This window comes from Manacus vitellinus, unplaced genomic scaffold (genome assembly GCF_001715985.3).
Source record: "Manacus vitellinus isolate BGI_N305 unplaced genomic scaffold, ASM171598v3 scaffold_3_pilon, whole genome shotgun sequence".
NCBI lineage: Eukaryota > Metazoa > Chordata > Aves > Passeriformes > Pipridae > Manacus > Manacus vitellinus.
Window position 1 is genome coordinate 34,160,609 of NW_021940535.1, and position 17,093 is coordinate 34,177,701.

Genomic DNA, 17,093 nt, shown 5'->3' on the forward strand with positions numbered 1-17,093 from the left:
AACTCACCTGCATCCCATGCCAAACTGTATATTCTTTTTGCATCCATAGCAAAAGAGTTGTTACCTCAATAGCTTTAACCATTTAAATGTCACAGGTCAGTCCCTCTTGATTTACCTCAGACTCTTAGGTGAGCTTTCTCTACTTTTTGCCGCAACTGTGCAGAGCAAAAAACTCCTTAATTTCAACTTTCATTTGACAAAATCACTACACTTCAAGAAAAACACTAAACACTGCCTGATAAAATCACGGAAGCTGGCAAGAGTGAATAGACTTCCTTCTCTTCTTCATGTTAGCTTATACTGGAGGAGTGGGAGAAATTAAATGTCATTTCTATGTGACAAAGCACTGTGCAAAAAAAGGCACTTGTGTAGGGTGCTGTTAAATCCTAAGTCCAGGTTAATAACAATCAGCACAATTTTAAGGAGTCATGCTGCTGTCGTAAGATCAGCTAAACTTCCAGCAGAGCAGCAATGGTCCATAGGCTGGTTTCCACTGTGGTCAGCACAGTGGTTCACACTTACCTTGCCAAGAATTACTCCTAGGCCTCCCATTTTCACAAATGTCTGAAATATGTTTTGTGTCTGGGATCCTTTCACTCCAGGAATGAGATAATCCATTTGACCTGGAATAGGAGGGCTCAGATGCGGTTATTGTTAAGGGTATTGTCTCACATCATGTTAACTCAGTGGTTCAGTCACATTCCCGAGGCTAGTGACAAAACACAGCCTAAGGTCTGTCTGCACTAGCAGAGCCTCCAGGATTTCTGATTAAACCCTGCAGTTACACTTTGCAGTTGTCTCTGCAGTGGTCCGGTGTGCCCATGTTCAAGAGTCAGGTTTCAGCAGTGCTTTCTCACTTGTTGTCTGTGGAATGCACAAACACCAGCATGCACCAAATTTCCTTTGGATTTGCAGTTCTGCCCCAGCTCCTAGATGGAAAATGCTCTTCCAACTCTGCTCACCTCAAGGTTTTTTTATCTTGCAGCCAAGCACATCCCACCTGCAGCCTGCTCACTCCCTCCTTGTCCTGCTGCAGGAAAGCCTGGACAGCTTACCTCACCCCACTGCTATCAGTCTCAGGGGCTCAGGAGTCCGTGATAAGTATCTTCCCACCCAGAGCTGGTAGTGCCAGGGGAGAGGTAACTCTGCCTCATTTTTGATAATTTTGAATTTTTATAATATTTTATTAGTCAATTGCTGCAGTGTATTCTTCTAATGCTAAACTCAAAGACTATTTTTGTCTTTATATCGAGGTGCTTGGTGCAAACTGAGGTTTTTCTTTCCTCTTGTATTCCCTCTAAGAGCCAGAGATGTGTGTTGGTGATGTCCAACCTGTGTGGTTTTGCAACAGGCTCCCTCTTGTTGAACTAGAGCTGCTGCTCAGCTGTTTGCCATGAGATCTACAATTATTTCCAAAAGAGAAGAGGAAGTTGAAAAATTCATAGTAGATGGCTTACTTATTACACAGAAGTTTTGCTTAAAGGACCTCTTTCTGCAGTTTTTAAGTCTGGATACTCTTGCATTTTTCAATCTCTGTTTTCCTTGGAGGGCAGGCATCTGAGAGATGCTCTTCAGTTTCCAAAAAAACAGGCTAATCACAGCCACAGTGAAGTACACTCAGGGTTTCATTAATTGAAACTTAATTATAGCATGAAAGGTCTGAGAACCAACAGATCCACTGACAGATTTTTAAACATTTTCTCCCCCTCACAGTCTATTTTCAGGTTCAGGAATATCTTGCTATATACTGGTTTTGGTGTTTGCTCTTTCATAACAGCAAGAGTTATCATAAAGTTATGTCTTAATCCTTGAAAACCCCCTGAATCCAAATAATATTTCAAAGTGCTTTCCAGCACGGAGAAGTCCAGGCACCCAATGGCCCAGCTACTCTAACATCTCCCAGGAGATGCCATCCATACCAGCACACAGAGCAAATCAAAATCAGCTCAGAAGGTAGGAAATAGCACTCTGGGCATTAAAATGGAAGGACTATGTCAGCTGTATCACAATGTTAATGGAATATTTGTCAGACTTACTTTTCCAGACTTGACAGTGGCACAACATACCTGAACTGGTGGTGGGGAACAACAAAACTCTCTAGTACAGACAGACCTTAGAATCCATTAGCTTTTTGGAACAAATAATAAACAGAGACATATGAAATAAATGAAGTATGAAAAGAAACACAGATACTGAATGAAAGAAGAAACAGATTAAATTACATTCATTTTAAAAGAATTTTTTTCTTAACTGGTATTTGAACCTAATACACAAAGCTATGAAAATTTGCTTTCCCAAGACTTTTTGCAAAATTTCATCCAAACGAAAAAAAATTCTCCAACAAAAACACTGAATCATTTAAGATTAATGTTTGCTTCCTGAAAAAAACAATAATGTATCCACCCACACATCTAAAAAAACGAATTTAAAAATTAGAAATCATTAATTAATCACTACTAAAGTTTTCCTAATAACATATTCATTAGAACAAACTGAATGAAGTTGCAATAGAATCAAGCAGCTACGCCAAAATAGCAAATGTGTCCCTTCCATACATTTCTCTTTACTTTCATTGAAATAACAGCATAGAAAACGGTTTCATGAACTGCACAGTTATAGACTGCTTAGTGAGACAAGAATTGAGAATTGCAGTTTTCCTATGAAGTAGTTCAGGACGGTCAATCCCTCCTAGGACACAGTGCTTCTCACAAACTGTTTTACAGTGCTAGCTGGAGATTTTCATAATTAAAGGATCTCTAACTGCAGAGGGATGGTAAGCACCATGACCTTAGCAAATACCAATGACTCTCAATGCTTTTCAATGAATTTTCCATTTTAAAATGTTGGGGGTTTTAATCACCTGGAACAATAACAGAATTAGTGAAATCGGATCAAGGACAAAATCTAATTCTCTCATGATAGCAAACTGAAAACTACAGAAAGTCTTTGTAGAATTATTTTCTAAGATAATGCTTGGTGACCATTTAGTATACTAGTCTAGTAAGTGGAATAAAATGCAAGCACTATCATCTTTAATAAGAGACAGCAGAAGTCTAGGTCAACACAGTGAATTAATGACACTGACAAATAAAGATATAAAAATAACATTTATATTTAACATTTTATGTTTATAACCGTTACTGAAGCAAGACAGTGTTCCTTTCCTTTGATTACATGACCATGATTTAAAAAGTTGTGGATTTTTTATTTAATTTTTTTTTCAGCCAGCAATTATTTTTACAGTCTACTTGAAAACAATTCTCAAGCAGGAAGATGATGAAAATTTGATTAAACCAAAGTTTGTTTACAATGCAAAATGTTTTTATTCTAGCCTAATCATAATAATTAGTAGCTTAGGATATAGGAGAAAAATCAGTAATCAAAGCAAAAAGGATGCTTTTTCAAACATTCCACAAAGAAAGAAGAAAGAATCAAACCTGCTGCAAAACAATGAAATGTTCTGACTAATGGAATAATGGGTGATGGAACAGGTAGAAATCTGAAAATGCGACAGAAAAGCAGACCTCTTCTTAGAACTAGATGCAGAGTTTGTGCTGACTCCAGGAGGCATGTCGCTATAAAAAGAGTCGGCCTCTCCCGGCTTTTTTACATAATCTCCCTGGGGTATTTGTCTAAAGTATAATAAACATTGTAGAGTCAGAAAACATGACAGGAACTAGCACGCACACAAACATGCATGAACATTAGTTTAAAAGAAAGAGGTAAGGATAGCGAGGAAATCCGTTAATCACACATAATAAGGCTACTAATACATAATTCAACCATCTGAGAGAAAACTCCCACACGCTTCTGTTAAGTGGTTATGTGGTTTTGGTAAGCGAAAACAAGGAGAATTTCACAGGTAAACCCTGATCACAACTTTCAAAGTGAACAGTTTGTGTTTATTGAGACACTGGATAACCAGTTCAGACATTTCAAATGGCTCATCACGCCGGTCGCAAAAAAACACCCCCAGGTGCAGCACCAGTACAGAGCCTGAGCTGAATACATGCCTGCATCAAAAAGGAATTCAGGAAAAGTGAATGCTTTTTTCCTTCCGAGATAGATGCTTTCCATTTAACTTTTGTGATGATTATTGAATTCAAGAATAGCAACCTGTTGAGTTGTTTAAACCTCAGGAGGATAAAAATCTCCAGTTTTTTTAACTGATTTCTTGTGCAGGGGAACTAACACCAGTGTCAGAGATTCTCACCTACTCCTGATTACCACAGTAGACTCAATCTGCCAAGACACACAAAAATAATGTCACACATATCTGATAATAGGCTATTCTTTTCCAGTACAAGAGGCTCCATTATGGTGCATAAAACTATCTATGGATTAGAAAGTTCTAATCAAGTTATACAACGTTTTTGTAGATGGTGAATTCATCACCAGCCGAAAAAACCTGCCATACAAATATTCCGGTTATAGTTCCATCAGGTTGAAAAATCCTCCCAAGTACAAGTAGCTACTCTGAAAGTTGGCTATTTCATTGCATCATCAACTTAAGCATCTATTCAGCCTTGTACTCTCCAAGGTCTTTTTGTTTCAGTCTGCCCCTATTAAGATGCACATTTATTGGGTTGATTTACATTCAGATTGTGTCCAACTACAGATCTGAACTGGGATCTCTTCACGGAATATCTGAATTTCTAATGTTACTAAAATATTTAAAGTATATAACTACATGGCACATAAATCATTAGTATAATGCAGTACTTCCACACTCCATCTTCTAACACCTTTCAAGCTTCATTTCTCATCCCATTTTTCAGCTAATACATGCGTGTGTTCAGAGTCGACTCAGTGTGGGCAGCTCTGCTCCCCAGGGTTCCTCTAGCAAACTGCTCTCTTGCTACTCCATCAGAAATAACTTCTCCCATGTAGCTGTGCCCTTTACAGCCACACTATCCCAGCTGGCAGAATCCTTGCTAATTGGCTCTTCTTGCTACTTTCAGTTTACTTGCTTCAGTTGCTCAGTGCTACCACGTATCATCCCTTATGCAATGCTCAAAAATATAATAATAGCTTGTTTTCATCTTCATTTAAGGAGTAATCGTAAATAATTTAAAAAAAAAAAGGGACAGCCTGGACAATCTGGTGGATGTCTTTTTTTTCCATTTATGGAGCACTCCTTGCACTCATCCAAAATTCCAAAATTATTTTATTTAGAAGTCAGCCTAGAGAACTTCATTTTCAGCATGAAGGAGATTTAGTTACTAAATATCTCCATCATCTTTAAAGCAACGGAGCCCTCCATTACCTTCAGAAGCCTCAGTTTATACCAGTTTCCACTCTGCCCATTCCCACAGACACAGCTGCAGACTGACTGCATACTCACAGCTCTCTGGCCATAAACTAATTTCTGGAGATATGGATATCCGAAAAAGTTAAGTTCTCTAATATTCCAAGGCAAACATGCATGGGGTGGTCTCTGTTCTGTCGTCAGCCAATACTGAAACACCCACAGTAGTGACCTGATGGCCATGTTAGTCTGCACTAAGAGATATATCACACACCGCTAAGCAGCACCAAACCCTTAAATTCTGCCATCCTAGTGCCGGGTGGCATTTCCTACCCACCAACATCTGCATAAGGCTTGATTTCAATAGCTTTGCCCTTTTCCTGTTACTGCACCTTTCACCAATCTGACCTTGTAGCACACAACCAGCACTTGGCAGTGCTTTTCTGCTTTCACGAGTATTTTGAGTCTAGCAGAGAAAGTGCTACACAAGGAGAAATGGAGAGCAAGCACAACGGGTAGCAGCAACAAATAAAGCAGCAGCTTGGACCAGGAGGCAATGGTACAGGCAGAAAACAGGGGAATTTGAGAAACCCTCTTATCTTTGGTGGACTGGGAGAGGAGGGAGCCAACTCCTTCCCCAAAGACCCATCTGCCAGGCAGATGACTGATCAAAGGGAGGTGGTCTTCTAGGGGCCAAACACAAGTCACTTGGAGCAGTTTGGGTTTTGGCACAAGCTTGAAATGATGAAAGCTCAGCCCTGTGCTGAGGACAGTACCATGCTTTAGCTACAACATCAACCGAACAGGGTGACGGGAAAGAATGGGCTCTTCATTCACACAGCAAGTTAACTGCATTGTATTTTTAACTGCAGAGAAGCTCCAATAATGAATTTGTCTCAAAAGGCTCCTGAACATCATACTAATATTAATTATTCAATTCTTAGCCTCCCAAGAATACTTTCATCTCTAATAGCCAATTTTCAGTCTCTTATTGGAAATATTCTCCTGTTTTACTAAATAAAATAGTCTATTGCAGAAGTAAAAATTATTTTTGCTACTGAGTCCAGTGAAATCAGGATTTCAAGCAATTTATTAATAGAATACCACTTTCATATATTCAAGGAAATATTATTTAAAATATGATAATTCATCACTATATTTTCTTTATAGCATAAATGAACAAGAGAAAAGCTATTTTCAGAGCTTTCTAAGATACATTCCATTACTTTTATCACATACCTCTGTCTTCTGTAGTTTCTTTCCATACAAAGAGAAGAGAAAGAAGGAAGAATGAGTTATTAGTATGCAGGTCAGTAAGATTAAAAAAATGTAAAAAGAAGAGCAATGTATACAGAATGAAATTTTAGTTCAAAATATTTCTACAAAAACACTTCACAAATAAACATACTTACAAACATACTAAATCAGAATAACTTAGAAAAATCATGATGATGGCCAAAGTCAGTGCTGAGTTGGAGGTACAGTTCATGATGGATTTAAGTCTATTTATCGTGAAGCTGCTAGTGAAAGGTGCACTCTTGCCCTCCACCTCCAATACTAATTTCATTGGCTAGATGTGATCTCAAAATGAGCCCTTAACTTTTGGACTTTTACAGAAAAGAGAAGTCCAGATTTTCAAATGCTGTCAGAAACTGAGAGTGATATACAAAGACAGTATAACCTACCTTTCTACAATCCTAATCTTCATGCTTTTTTCCAAATGCTTGTTTCCTTACATATTTCTGAGCTGCCCTCAGCCCTACCTCAGTCTAACAGATCAGCAGGGGATGTGACAGTTTGTTATGCCAAACCTCTGGGGCCATGTCCCAGCTGTAGCACTGTCTGCAGCTGAACCTGCCCTGCCCTCCAAGCACACCAAGGACCCAGGGAGGACGGACCTCAAGAGCCAGTCTCACCCAAACAGATGATAAAGTCAGTACCTTGAATCTTTTTTTATTACAAGCAAAGAACCATAAATCCCTCTATTTTTAGAAGAAATCCATAAAAGAAGGAAAAATGAAAAAGACCACTCAGGCTACTGTTATCGATTTGGCCTCTCAGTGAGCACTGACAGTTCTACACCAGGCAAGAACTTTCACCTTATTTGCAAATTACAGATTTTTCTGACCAAAAAACGTGCCTGAATTAATTTCAGCTTAAGCTGACTAAATTAAACATCTGTTTAAGGAAGCATATGGTTAAATGCTTTACTGAATAACTGAAGGCTAATCTTGTTAAATTTACTTCATTATGAGGAAAAATCGATAATTGAATCAGACTGTATTCTTTGGATTTCCTTTGTCAGATACAGTAAAATCATAATCTGATCGTTTACCAAAGAAAAAAAAATAAAAGAAAAAAACCCCAAAACTGAAATGAGGAATGAATTTCAAACCTGGATCAAGCTCTCCAAAATCACATACGAATGTAAGAAGTGCTTGAAAAATGTTAGTACTATAAGAATGTCCCTGTAGAAATGTTATTGAAGTAGGATTTTTTTAGAGTGTTATTTTCATAACATAATTGGCTACCAGATGAAATACGCACATTTCTTAACTGTATTAAGAAAAACAAAACTTACTTACTTGTAACCCCAACCAGTTATTCCTAAAACGAGAGCCAATACTAAAATGGTGCCAGCAATAGCCCCTATTATTATATTTGTGCTAACCACACCTGGAAACACAAGAAAGAGGAAAAATATAGTGTTTTAGGAGAAGAATACACAAAACCAGTAAATGCACCATCTTACAAAAACCTGCTTGAACAACTTGCACTAGGCTGATTAATTGTAAGCAGTGATACAATCTTGAAGTATAGCATGGACATAAAAGATCACCTGTAAATCAAGCTTTGATCTCTGTGTCTAATCCCTTAACTGAACACTTGCTACATGGGACAGTCATGTCAGGTATGTCAATACAATGTTATCAATATCAAACTGCTGTGGCTTACATCCTTACAAACTGCCTGGCAAATACATGCTTAAGTTGCAATAAAAGTGACTGTTTGGTTTTGTTCAAATCTCTTCTATAGCTGAGTAAATTAACCAAAAGAGATATTCTGAAAGATGGTAAACTGTCCCCTCTACAAGGATTTATAATGCCAAACATTTACATGCTCTTTTTTCCACAGTATAACCTTCTCTTGTAGGCAAGCCTAAAGCCGAATAAAACCTTTCACCCCAAAAACATAAAAGCCAAAAATTTGTGTGCCAACATGCTGCATACTGGCCATGTAATAAGAAATTTATACTACAAATAAAAACCAATCATGTAAGTAACATGACCTTTCCCTCTGGATATGAAAAGCCCCAGTACTTTTCTGCTTGTCCTGATCCACTAATACATGTAATAAGGCCCCTCAGATGTCTGGGACAGGCAAGGTAGAGCTGCACACACTGGTACCAGCTCCAAAAGGTGTACTGAGTGCTTGTGAGCAGCACCATGCACATCCAAACCCAGGTCTGAGGCCTCATTTACAGACACTGAGTGCTTCTGCTGTGGGAGGAAGGGAGAGGAACAAGGCTTCTAATGGTGCAGCATGTCGTATGCTAACTGAAAGAGTAGGAGACCTAGTTTTGGTTAATGAACATTCCTCAAATCCAAGATTTTTCAGTTATTGGTAAAAGTTATAACAACATACCTTTATTGATGGCATCTTTATCAAAAAAGAGATCATCTTTGATGCGAGAACTGCAGTCGTCTCCTCCCCAGAATCGGTCACAGACGCACTTTATTTCATTGCTACAAACCTGCAGCCAAAAGTGTAGCTCAGAAAAAAATCAGAAAATTAATCCATTCCCGTAATTAATACCTTAAGTATAGCTACAGTGATAAAGCACTGATTTTGACTGCCTGCAAAATTTTACAAAAAAATTTATGTATTAGATATAAATGCATTAAATGTACTATTACATTTTATATAAATAGAAGTAATATGTATAAAGTACATTAATATCTTTTAATGCATTTATAATTGCTTTTGGAGACTCTGTTCTCAAGACTTTTTTTTACAAAATATGATGAAGTGGTTGATTTCAGATTAAAAAGGGAGTTTTAATACAGTATACAAGACAAAAGACATGAGAACAATGCCTTTAATCTCATCTCGGCCATAGGGACCTGGACACTGTTTCAAACTGTGAGGGACATGGGGACTTGCCAGGGCCATAGCAAAGCCATAGGCTGTGCACCAAGCAGAGAAGCTGCCACTAGCCAAAAGCCGGTTCACTGCCCCCTCCTCCGAGCAAAGTAACTCTCAGCCAACAAAATCCAACAACCTTATGAACTATCTTGGCTGTTGACACAATAAGGAGGTAACTAAAAAGAACATCTGGAAAAACAGAGAACCAAGTTTCTCAATGTATAAAACCTTTGTATTTATTCTCCACTACATTGCCATAAGAAATATCAATCAAGTTAGCAAAAGTGATAGCAAAAAAATTGATTGATAAAATTTTTGTAAAACTAGTACATACTTACATACATACACATTGCTTAAGATGCCTTGACAGGAATGAATTAGGTTCACTTAGGTACCTCCTTTCCTTTTCCTTTTGAAAAACTTCTCTGGCATAAAGACTTCTAGAGTCATACTGCTGGCTTCCTGAAAAGTCTGTACAGGCTAGTACACTACACAGTGCCAGGTACTCAGCAAAAACAGTAAAAGGGATTAAAGAGTGCAAGAACATACACCATGTCCTGAGCAAATCTGGCTGTCTGTAGTGCCAGGGCAGGTGCTGAAGTTGAAGGCCTCGGTCGGGAGGCAGCGATGGTCAAGGCACACCATGTTGGGCCCACACGGTGTCCCGTTCTCTACGTATCCCAGGTCCGTCTCCTCATCGAGCTTCACATGGCCACCACTGCAAGACAACCAAGAGGATCTTGGAGACTTGTGCTGTGATTAGATGGGTCTACTTGAGAAACTGGGTTCTGGGCTGCTGCCTTTATTTCTATCTGCATTATACTACACACAGGACCAGTAAGACTAAGTATTGGCTTAGTTATCTCACTGGCTCTAACGTGAAACAAAGCAAAACATAGTATATCTACATCAAACAAATGTAATGGTGAAAACAAAGACCATTTTTCTTGTGAAAGAGCTACAGTTACATAAAACACTGAGTTTACTTGTTTAGGACTTTATTTCATCTTACAGTTCTACGAAACTATGAAAACATACCATGTCTATAATTGGGATTCATCAAACATATAGCAACAAATTAAGCTGCAAGTTAGCTTTGGCAGTGCAGGCATATGTCTAAGTATTTTGGGTACATTAAGTACTTTTACAAATACTAAAGAATGTAAAATCAAGGGGCCTGAGAAGAGCATTACGTCTCTACAGGCAAAATTAACCACTGAACAGAGGGGACTGCAAAACAGTTGCACACTCCACAATGCAGTTAATTTCCTGAAGCTTAACAAAGGTTGAAATGGAATAATGGTTATGTGCTAACAGGAAAAAAAACTTCATGGAAATAGTTTTTCTGCACTAAGGAATGATAAAGCAGCTTTTCTATGCAAGATGGATATCCATTGTTCTGTTTTCAGGATTTCCAAATACCTGCAATTGTAGACTCTTCCAAAGTGCAAGATGGATGTTGTGATTTCACCATCAAGTTCTCCAAGTCTGGGCACACTGGATATATTGGAGCACAGGAGGTATCCACAAAGCACATCTCTGCATTGAAAGAATAAAAAGATACTCATAAAAAATAAAATTCAATTAAAGTGAATAATAAAAAATACAAGGTTTCCTTCACTTTCTTGGTTACATATTTGTTATTCCTTTTTTCTCCCACTGACAATAACTCCCATAAATAATGTGGTTCCCAAGAAAATTTTTCTCCTTGAGCTTAGATTGGGAAAAATCTATATTTTATAACGTATTATCAAAAACGCTCTGAGTAATAGCAAGGAGGAAGTTGTCAAGAACAAATCACATCAAACTGATTTAATAACCTATCAAAATACAGTAACTTGTCCACAGAGGAGCAACAGTAGATACTGGTTTTAAATAAACTCTCATATGACACATATGTAAGGGAACTGCAGACATGAAGTTTAATTCAACTGCTGAAGCAACTTTACTTCTCATGTGTGAAGACTTTTGCACTGTCAGAATAGTAGGATCTGGCATCTCACATATTACTGAATATTTTTTACTTAGGAATTTGTAATGGAACAGAAGTAAGGTTATCAAATCTGCACAGAAAGGTGGAAAAAGACATCAGTTTACCAGTAGGCAGAACTAGAATTCAAATGGCACTGACAGAATGGAGAAATCTGAAAAAAACAGTTTTATAAGGACTGGTGAAAGGTTCAGAAATAGGCAGAAATAATCAACTGCATAAAATGTGAAACAATGGTTTAGGTAACAACTTGCAGGAAAATATTTGAAAAGTTACAGTACAATGAAAAGTGAATGCAACTTAGCAATGCAATGGCACAGCATAAAAAGATACCACACCAAGACGTGAGACCACAGGCTACTCTCCCCCTCACTGCTAAGCCTCACCAAGAGTACTAGGGCTACTTTTGGTCCAAGTTTTCCCAAGCTCAGATGGTGCTCTCTTGTCAGAGATCATCTCTTCTCGACACTCTGCTTCCTCCATGATTTCTTGCACAAAGGTCTGCAGAAGGTGGCCAGGAGAATTCTGATCCACACAGAGGCTTTTTGAGCCTCTTCATACCAGCTAAAGAAATGGATCAGGGATCAAAAAACTCATGCCAGTTGTTTTCTAAATGGATCAACTTACTGTTTATTGCACTGTATCCAAGACTCTTTGTCTCTTCCACAGTTTCCTTTCTCAGTTCCTTCAATATTCAGCTTCTCATAGCAGTACCTGTCAGCAGCTGTCACTTCTAAAAACAGAAACAAACCTCTTCTAAGATGATGATGACTTTGAAAAGCCAGGTCACAGGAAATGGGAATGCACAATCAAGAAAGCAGGGCTTCCCCATTTGTGAACTGAAGTACCATGACCTGCAGGGGGCCCATGAAACTGCACAATGTTCTTCTGAATTAAAAAAGATTTTAGATTTTGTTCAGATTGATGAGGGGTTCTTGGTCAAAAATGTCCAGAAGACACTGAAATTAATTAATGAACCCTAATGGAGCCTAATGAGCCTAAATTAAAGAGTATAGGCTCCCTAGGTGATTATTAATGAGAACTTAAACCTCAGACTTTAGAGTAAACACCAGTAGGCTAACAAACACTGGAGAAAGAGCTGGAAAAGAGGATGGAAAGACAAAATGAAGGGGAAAGAGTCGGAGGGACATATAGTTCTAGATATCTTCAACGGTTCTCAATATGTCTCCTCCATAATTTTTTAGCTAAAATAATCTTTCAAGCCACAAGAATTACAACCACTGTAGAAACAATAACATTCACTCACTTTCACCCCAGATATATTTACATTGCCGGTCCCTGGTTTTACATCTTCCTCCAAAACAAATACCCTAGAAAGAAAGAAAAAATACAGAACAGGTTTCAAATCACTTGATTTTCCAAAATATGTATTTTTTACTATACAGATTTGTCACATGCTTTCTACTGAGGGAGCTAATATGTGATTCTATCTTTTTTTCATTGAAAATGTGACAAGCACCCAAAACTCATGAATGTTAGCAGAACTGTCCCAGGTGACCTCCAAAGATCTTAAAAAAAAATCTATAAAAAGCAATTTACAACAGCAGAAAGAATGTAAAACAAACTAAGTGCTAATTACCTGTTTGTTATCACATGAATATCCATCCATTTTATGAATATTAGGAGAACACTATAGAAATATAAAATAAGTAATAGATCATAGATCAGACAAGCATGAAAGTAAAGTATACAACAAAAGTAATATGAAAAATTATTTCAGTATCATGCTGGTTTCTTCAGTATCAACAGGTTTAACACAATTTTTATTTACCTTACTATACAAAACAGTAACATTCATTGTGATTGCGACACTACATGTGGGATTTTTAGTCTTTGGATAGAAGACACAAAAATCACCTGACTAGAATTTCCTGTGCAGTTCTCTGCAATATCACAATCATTCACCGCTTCTCGACACAAAACTCCCTTAGGTTCAAACTGGAAAAAAAAGGACAGAAAATTAGTGTCTTCATTTCTCCATATCTTGCCTCAAATGCAATACTTCCTTATAGCTTTATCTAAAATAAAAAATGGGAAATATTCATGTGCTGACTGAAGTGCAAACACTTTCTGTGGTGTGATTGCTGCACCACTCAAGCCTTTTACTCATGCAAGTGATACCACTCTCTGAGGCACTCCCTCCCAAGTGCATCAACTGGGGGACCAAGCAGGAGAAGTGCTCTCCTGGAACACAGAACACCTGGGATTTGTCAAACCAATACCACAGTGGTTTACAGCATTATCCTGACCAGGTCACTGTGCCGTTCTATGACTATTTTAGTCTTCTTTACAACATAAAAAGAGTGATCCTGATCCTCTCTCTAGGGGTGAAGAACACCACAGAGCTCCATGGCTGAACACTTTGGTTATCATAATCCCCCACTGTTGTTGCAGAATGGAAACTATTACTAAATGTACTGAATTCTGTACAGTTTGACACAATTTTCCAAGTGACCAGATATTTAACAATGGGCTAAGTCTCAAGACCTGGAAAAGCAGGAAGACATCCCATTTGTGGAAATTGTTAGTGCTTCTGGTCATGGACATACTACAGATGCCTTATTTTTTCCTGAAAGTTTTCTTAACCCTGTGATACCCAGTACATTTTGCAGCACTGAGTTTTCCTTTTTTTTGGATCTGCATGCACACACATTTTGGTGGGGAAAACTGCTAACTCCACAACTGGTGCCAACAGGCACAATCAGTGGAAGAGTTAGACTAGGGTGCTTTCCAAGCCTTCAGCTTCCTTTTCCTACCAGTCTTTGGAAAAATGCAGACAGGAATTTTGTCAGAGACATTACAGGATGCTAGGATGTACACTCACCATGTTGTGCTTTCAATCCATCCTTCAATCCTGCTTTCAGGCAGGGTATTACAGGGGAAGGTAACTCCAAGTTTGGGAATTGTTATATATGGTCTTTTGAGTTGTCCTGATTAGCACCTCCTGGGGATACCTGTTCTGCAAAATTCTACTTTTCTGTTCATTTGCTCACCCTTGCCACTCTGTATGTAGATAAAACCTTGTGTTCTTTGCAAAAAATACAGAAGCTTAGTTTTGTTCTGATAGTCTTTAAGGTACTGCCTATGTGACTTGGATTCTTGAACAAAATTCACCCACACTAGCAATCTGCTGATTTCTTTTTTTTATATTACATTAAAAAAAGGAATGTGCTAAGGGAAATGTGATCTGTTCCAGCATAATCTGTGCTTTTTCTTTTTTTACCATTAGGATGAGCAAAAAGTCGAGAATGTGGTCCACAGTTATTACTAATGATCCTCCCAAGGAAATGAAACCATCAAATGTGCACAAAGATAAAAATATCACACATAGTACATCAGAGTTTTAATTACATTAATACTAATTATCATTATTACTAAATGAGTATAAACAACTATCTGAAGTCATATTTAGCTGGGCTCCCTTACAGCCAAGATCTGGTTAAACCTTCTTTTACTATTTACTGATGTATCAGGAAGAACACCGTACAGTTTACATAGGGCTTGGTTCTCTTTACTCAATGGGATTTCAGTTAGTCCAAACATAAGGAGACACAGGCAGACCAAACTGAAACTGAAGTCATGTGTCTTTTAGACAAATCCTTCTGAACAATTCTGCTAGATGTGCTTTTGGTTTTGCTACTCTATCCTTTTCTCAGACCCTCTCTGGTACAATTTTCCCATTCAGTCTCATGGGGCAAATCCCGAGCAGCACGTATGACACTGCGAATGGCACAGGGACATCTAATGAAATCTCATGAACTTCAACCTGATTAAAACTTCTCTGAAACTGGAAGGATTTAATTTACCTCTGCATTTGATGACAGTCCCTGCCCCAAGAAGCCAAGCCTAAAAGACAGAGTATAGCCCCAGACCAACCAGATTTCAGCCAATTTTAAAAGGTAAGCTTTCAGAAGAGTAATCACAAGGTCTGGAAGGGATGTGGTACCTGCAGCCACCCGGATGCATTCCCACCAGGATGCTGCAGTGAAGGTCACTGCCCTTACCCGGCACTTCCGACAGCAAAGCCCGTTGCTGCACTGGGAGCCCGCTGTCAGGGTGCAAGTGTTGCAGCACTCTCCTCCTTCACTGGCACACTCCTGAGGAACACACACACTTATAACAGAATACATGGGAAAAGCACATGAGCCCCAAGCTCTCTTATTACTTCTCATCTTAGCATGCTACCTGAACGGATTTCTAATCAGGCTTTTAGGCACCTGGAAGAAGAAAAAGGCATGCACTTGTGGGGTGTGAAACTGCTGTTTCCTATGCAATATAGAAAATAATTTTTCTAACTTCATATTGTCAATCATTAAATACTGACATTTTAGCACTGACAGAGTCGTGTTCCCAACTAGCAAAATACTTTCTTTAACATCTTTGAAGGCCTGATTCTGCACAGGCAGGTATTACTATTACTCTTCAGAATTTATGTGGTGATAAAATAAAAAAGCTGGACCACATTCTGTTAAACATGATGGAAAATGTAAGAAATTATGAATTCTTTGGCACAGGACCTTCGCATTGCTTGTCTTCCCCCACTTAATGGCAGCAACGGGCAGCACCAAGCCTTGGAGAATCTAGTTACTCACTTAAAGTGCATTGTACTTACTGCTATTGTCCCACAGTCACATTCTTCTCCATCTTCCACAAAGCCATTGCCACATTCTGGAGGATCCAGAAGCTGCAGGGCAAATGCAGAAATCAAAGGGCATGTCTCTCCTAAGGGAATCATTGTCATATTTACTCTGTGCAACATGGTTTTTTACCTAGCACTCTAAATTTATTAACTGAAAAACAGTATCCAGTCTGAAACAGACTAAGAGAACACAACTGAGGTGTACAAAGAATGAGCACTGCTTTAAATTAGTTCAGCAATACTGCCCAGTCACATGGTAACTTCCATGCATAACTGTCAGTTTTGCAGGAAATTCAGTTTGAGCAGAAGTTACAATGAAAACCAAAAAATGTGACAATAAAGGAAGAAAATTAAAACAATATGATGCTTTCATTATCTTCACAGTGGTTGCAATTGCTGTTGTTCTGAAATTCAAGGGATGAGGGATCAGAGGTTAAAGCCTGCACTGTAAGTTCAGAAGGAAAACCCATAAAAATTTCTCCTTTGGTAGTATGTGGCTTAGAAATGCATGGAAAGTCAAGCAGCTGGGTTTCTTTGTCAGTTTTTGTTGTAGCTGGATTTTTCTTTCCCTTTTCCTCTACCACGGTTGGGAACTTTCAGCAGTTTTCTATAAGCGTGTATCACATAAGGGAGATGAGGAAGTATAGCTGGTGAGACTTCCTCCCTTTCCTTTCAGTCTTCCCACTGAACCGTAACTTAAAATATCTAAATCTGTATACTTGTGTGCTATACTCTCTTCTAATGAACACTTAGACACTTATATTCTGTTCTTTCCAGTTTCATTGTTTCTGTTTTTCTAAAATTACAACACATAATTCTTCTAAAAGAAAATAAATGAGAAGGCATATAAATGTATCACAAGATTAAAATTTTGCAGATTGTCCTCTAAGTTCTCTTGTGCCATCTGCACAAGTACATCATTCATGGTGTAGAGTGCATTTCTCTCCACCTGCTGCCTCTCTGTCAGTAGTCCACAGGATGGAGCATCACCCCGCGCATTTCACTGTGCCACAAACCACAGCCTGACACAGGCTGATGTGCTATTATTA

General features: G+C 38.4%; 1 protein-coding gene across 4 annotated transcripts in view; it reads right to left on the reverse strand.

The window, feature by feature from the left end:
- Positions 1-17,093, reverse strand: part of ADAM22 (ADAM metallopeptidase domain 22) — a 73,199-nt gene that overhangs the window by 18,202 nt on the left and 37,904 nt on the right. Inside the window, exons 13-25 of one of the 4 annotated variants that reach the window (XM_025895411.1) lie at positions 16,018-16,089; positions 15,410-15,502; positions 13,263-13,343; positions 12,985-13,035; positions 12,652-12,715; positions 12,012-12,117; positions 10,817-10,933; positions 9,944-10,112; positions 8,894-9,002; positions 7,834-7,924; positions 6,488-6,505; positions 3,525-3,632; positions 523-623 (exon numbers count right to left, since the gene is read on the reverse strand). In XM_025895411.1, coding sequence (XP_025751196.1) covers positions 523-623; positions 3,525-3,632; positions 6,488-6,505; positions 7,834-7,924; positions 8,894-9,002; positions 9,944-10,112; positions 10,817-10,933; positions 12,012-12,117; positions 12,652-12,715; positions 12,985-13,035; positions 13,263-13,343; positions 15,410-15,502; positions 16,018-16,089 — 1,180 coding nt within the window. The remainder of the gene's footprint in view (positions 1-522; positions 624-3,524; positions 3,633-6,487; positions 6,506-7,833; positions 7,925-8,893; positions 9,003-9,943; positions 10,113-10,816; positions 10,934-12,011; positions 12,118-12,651; positions 12,716-12,984; positions 13,036-13,262; positions 13,344-15,409; positions 15,503-16,017; positions 16,090-17,093) is intronic. The other 3 variants (XM_018075754.1, XM_018075756.1, XM_018075758.1) reach the window with 3 other exon arrangements.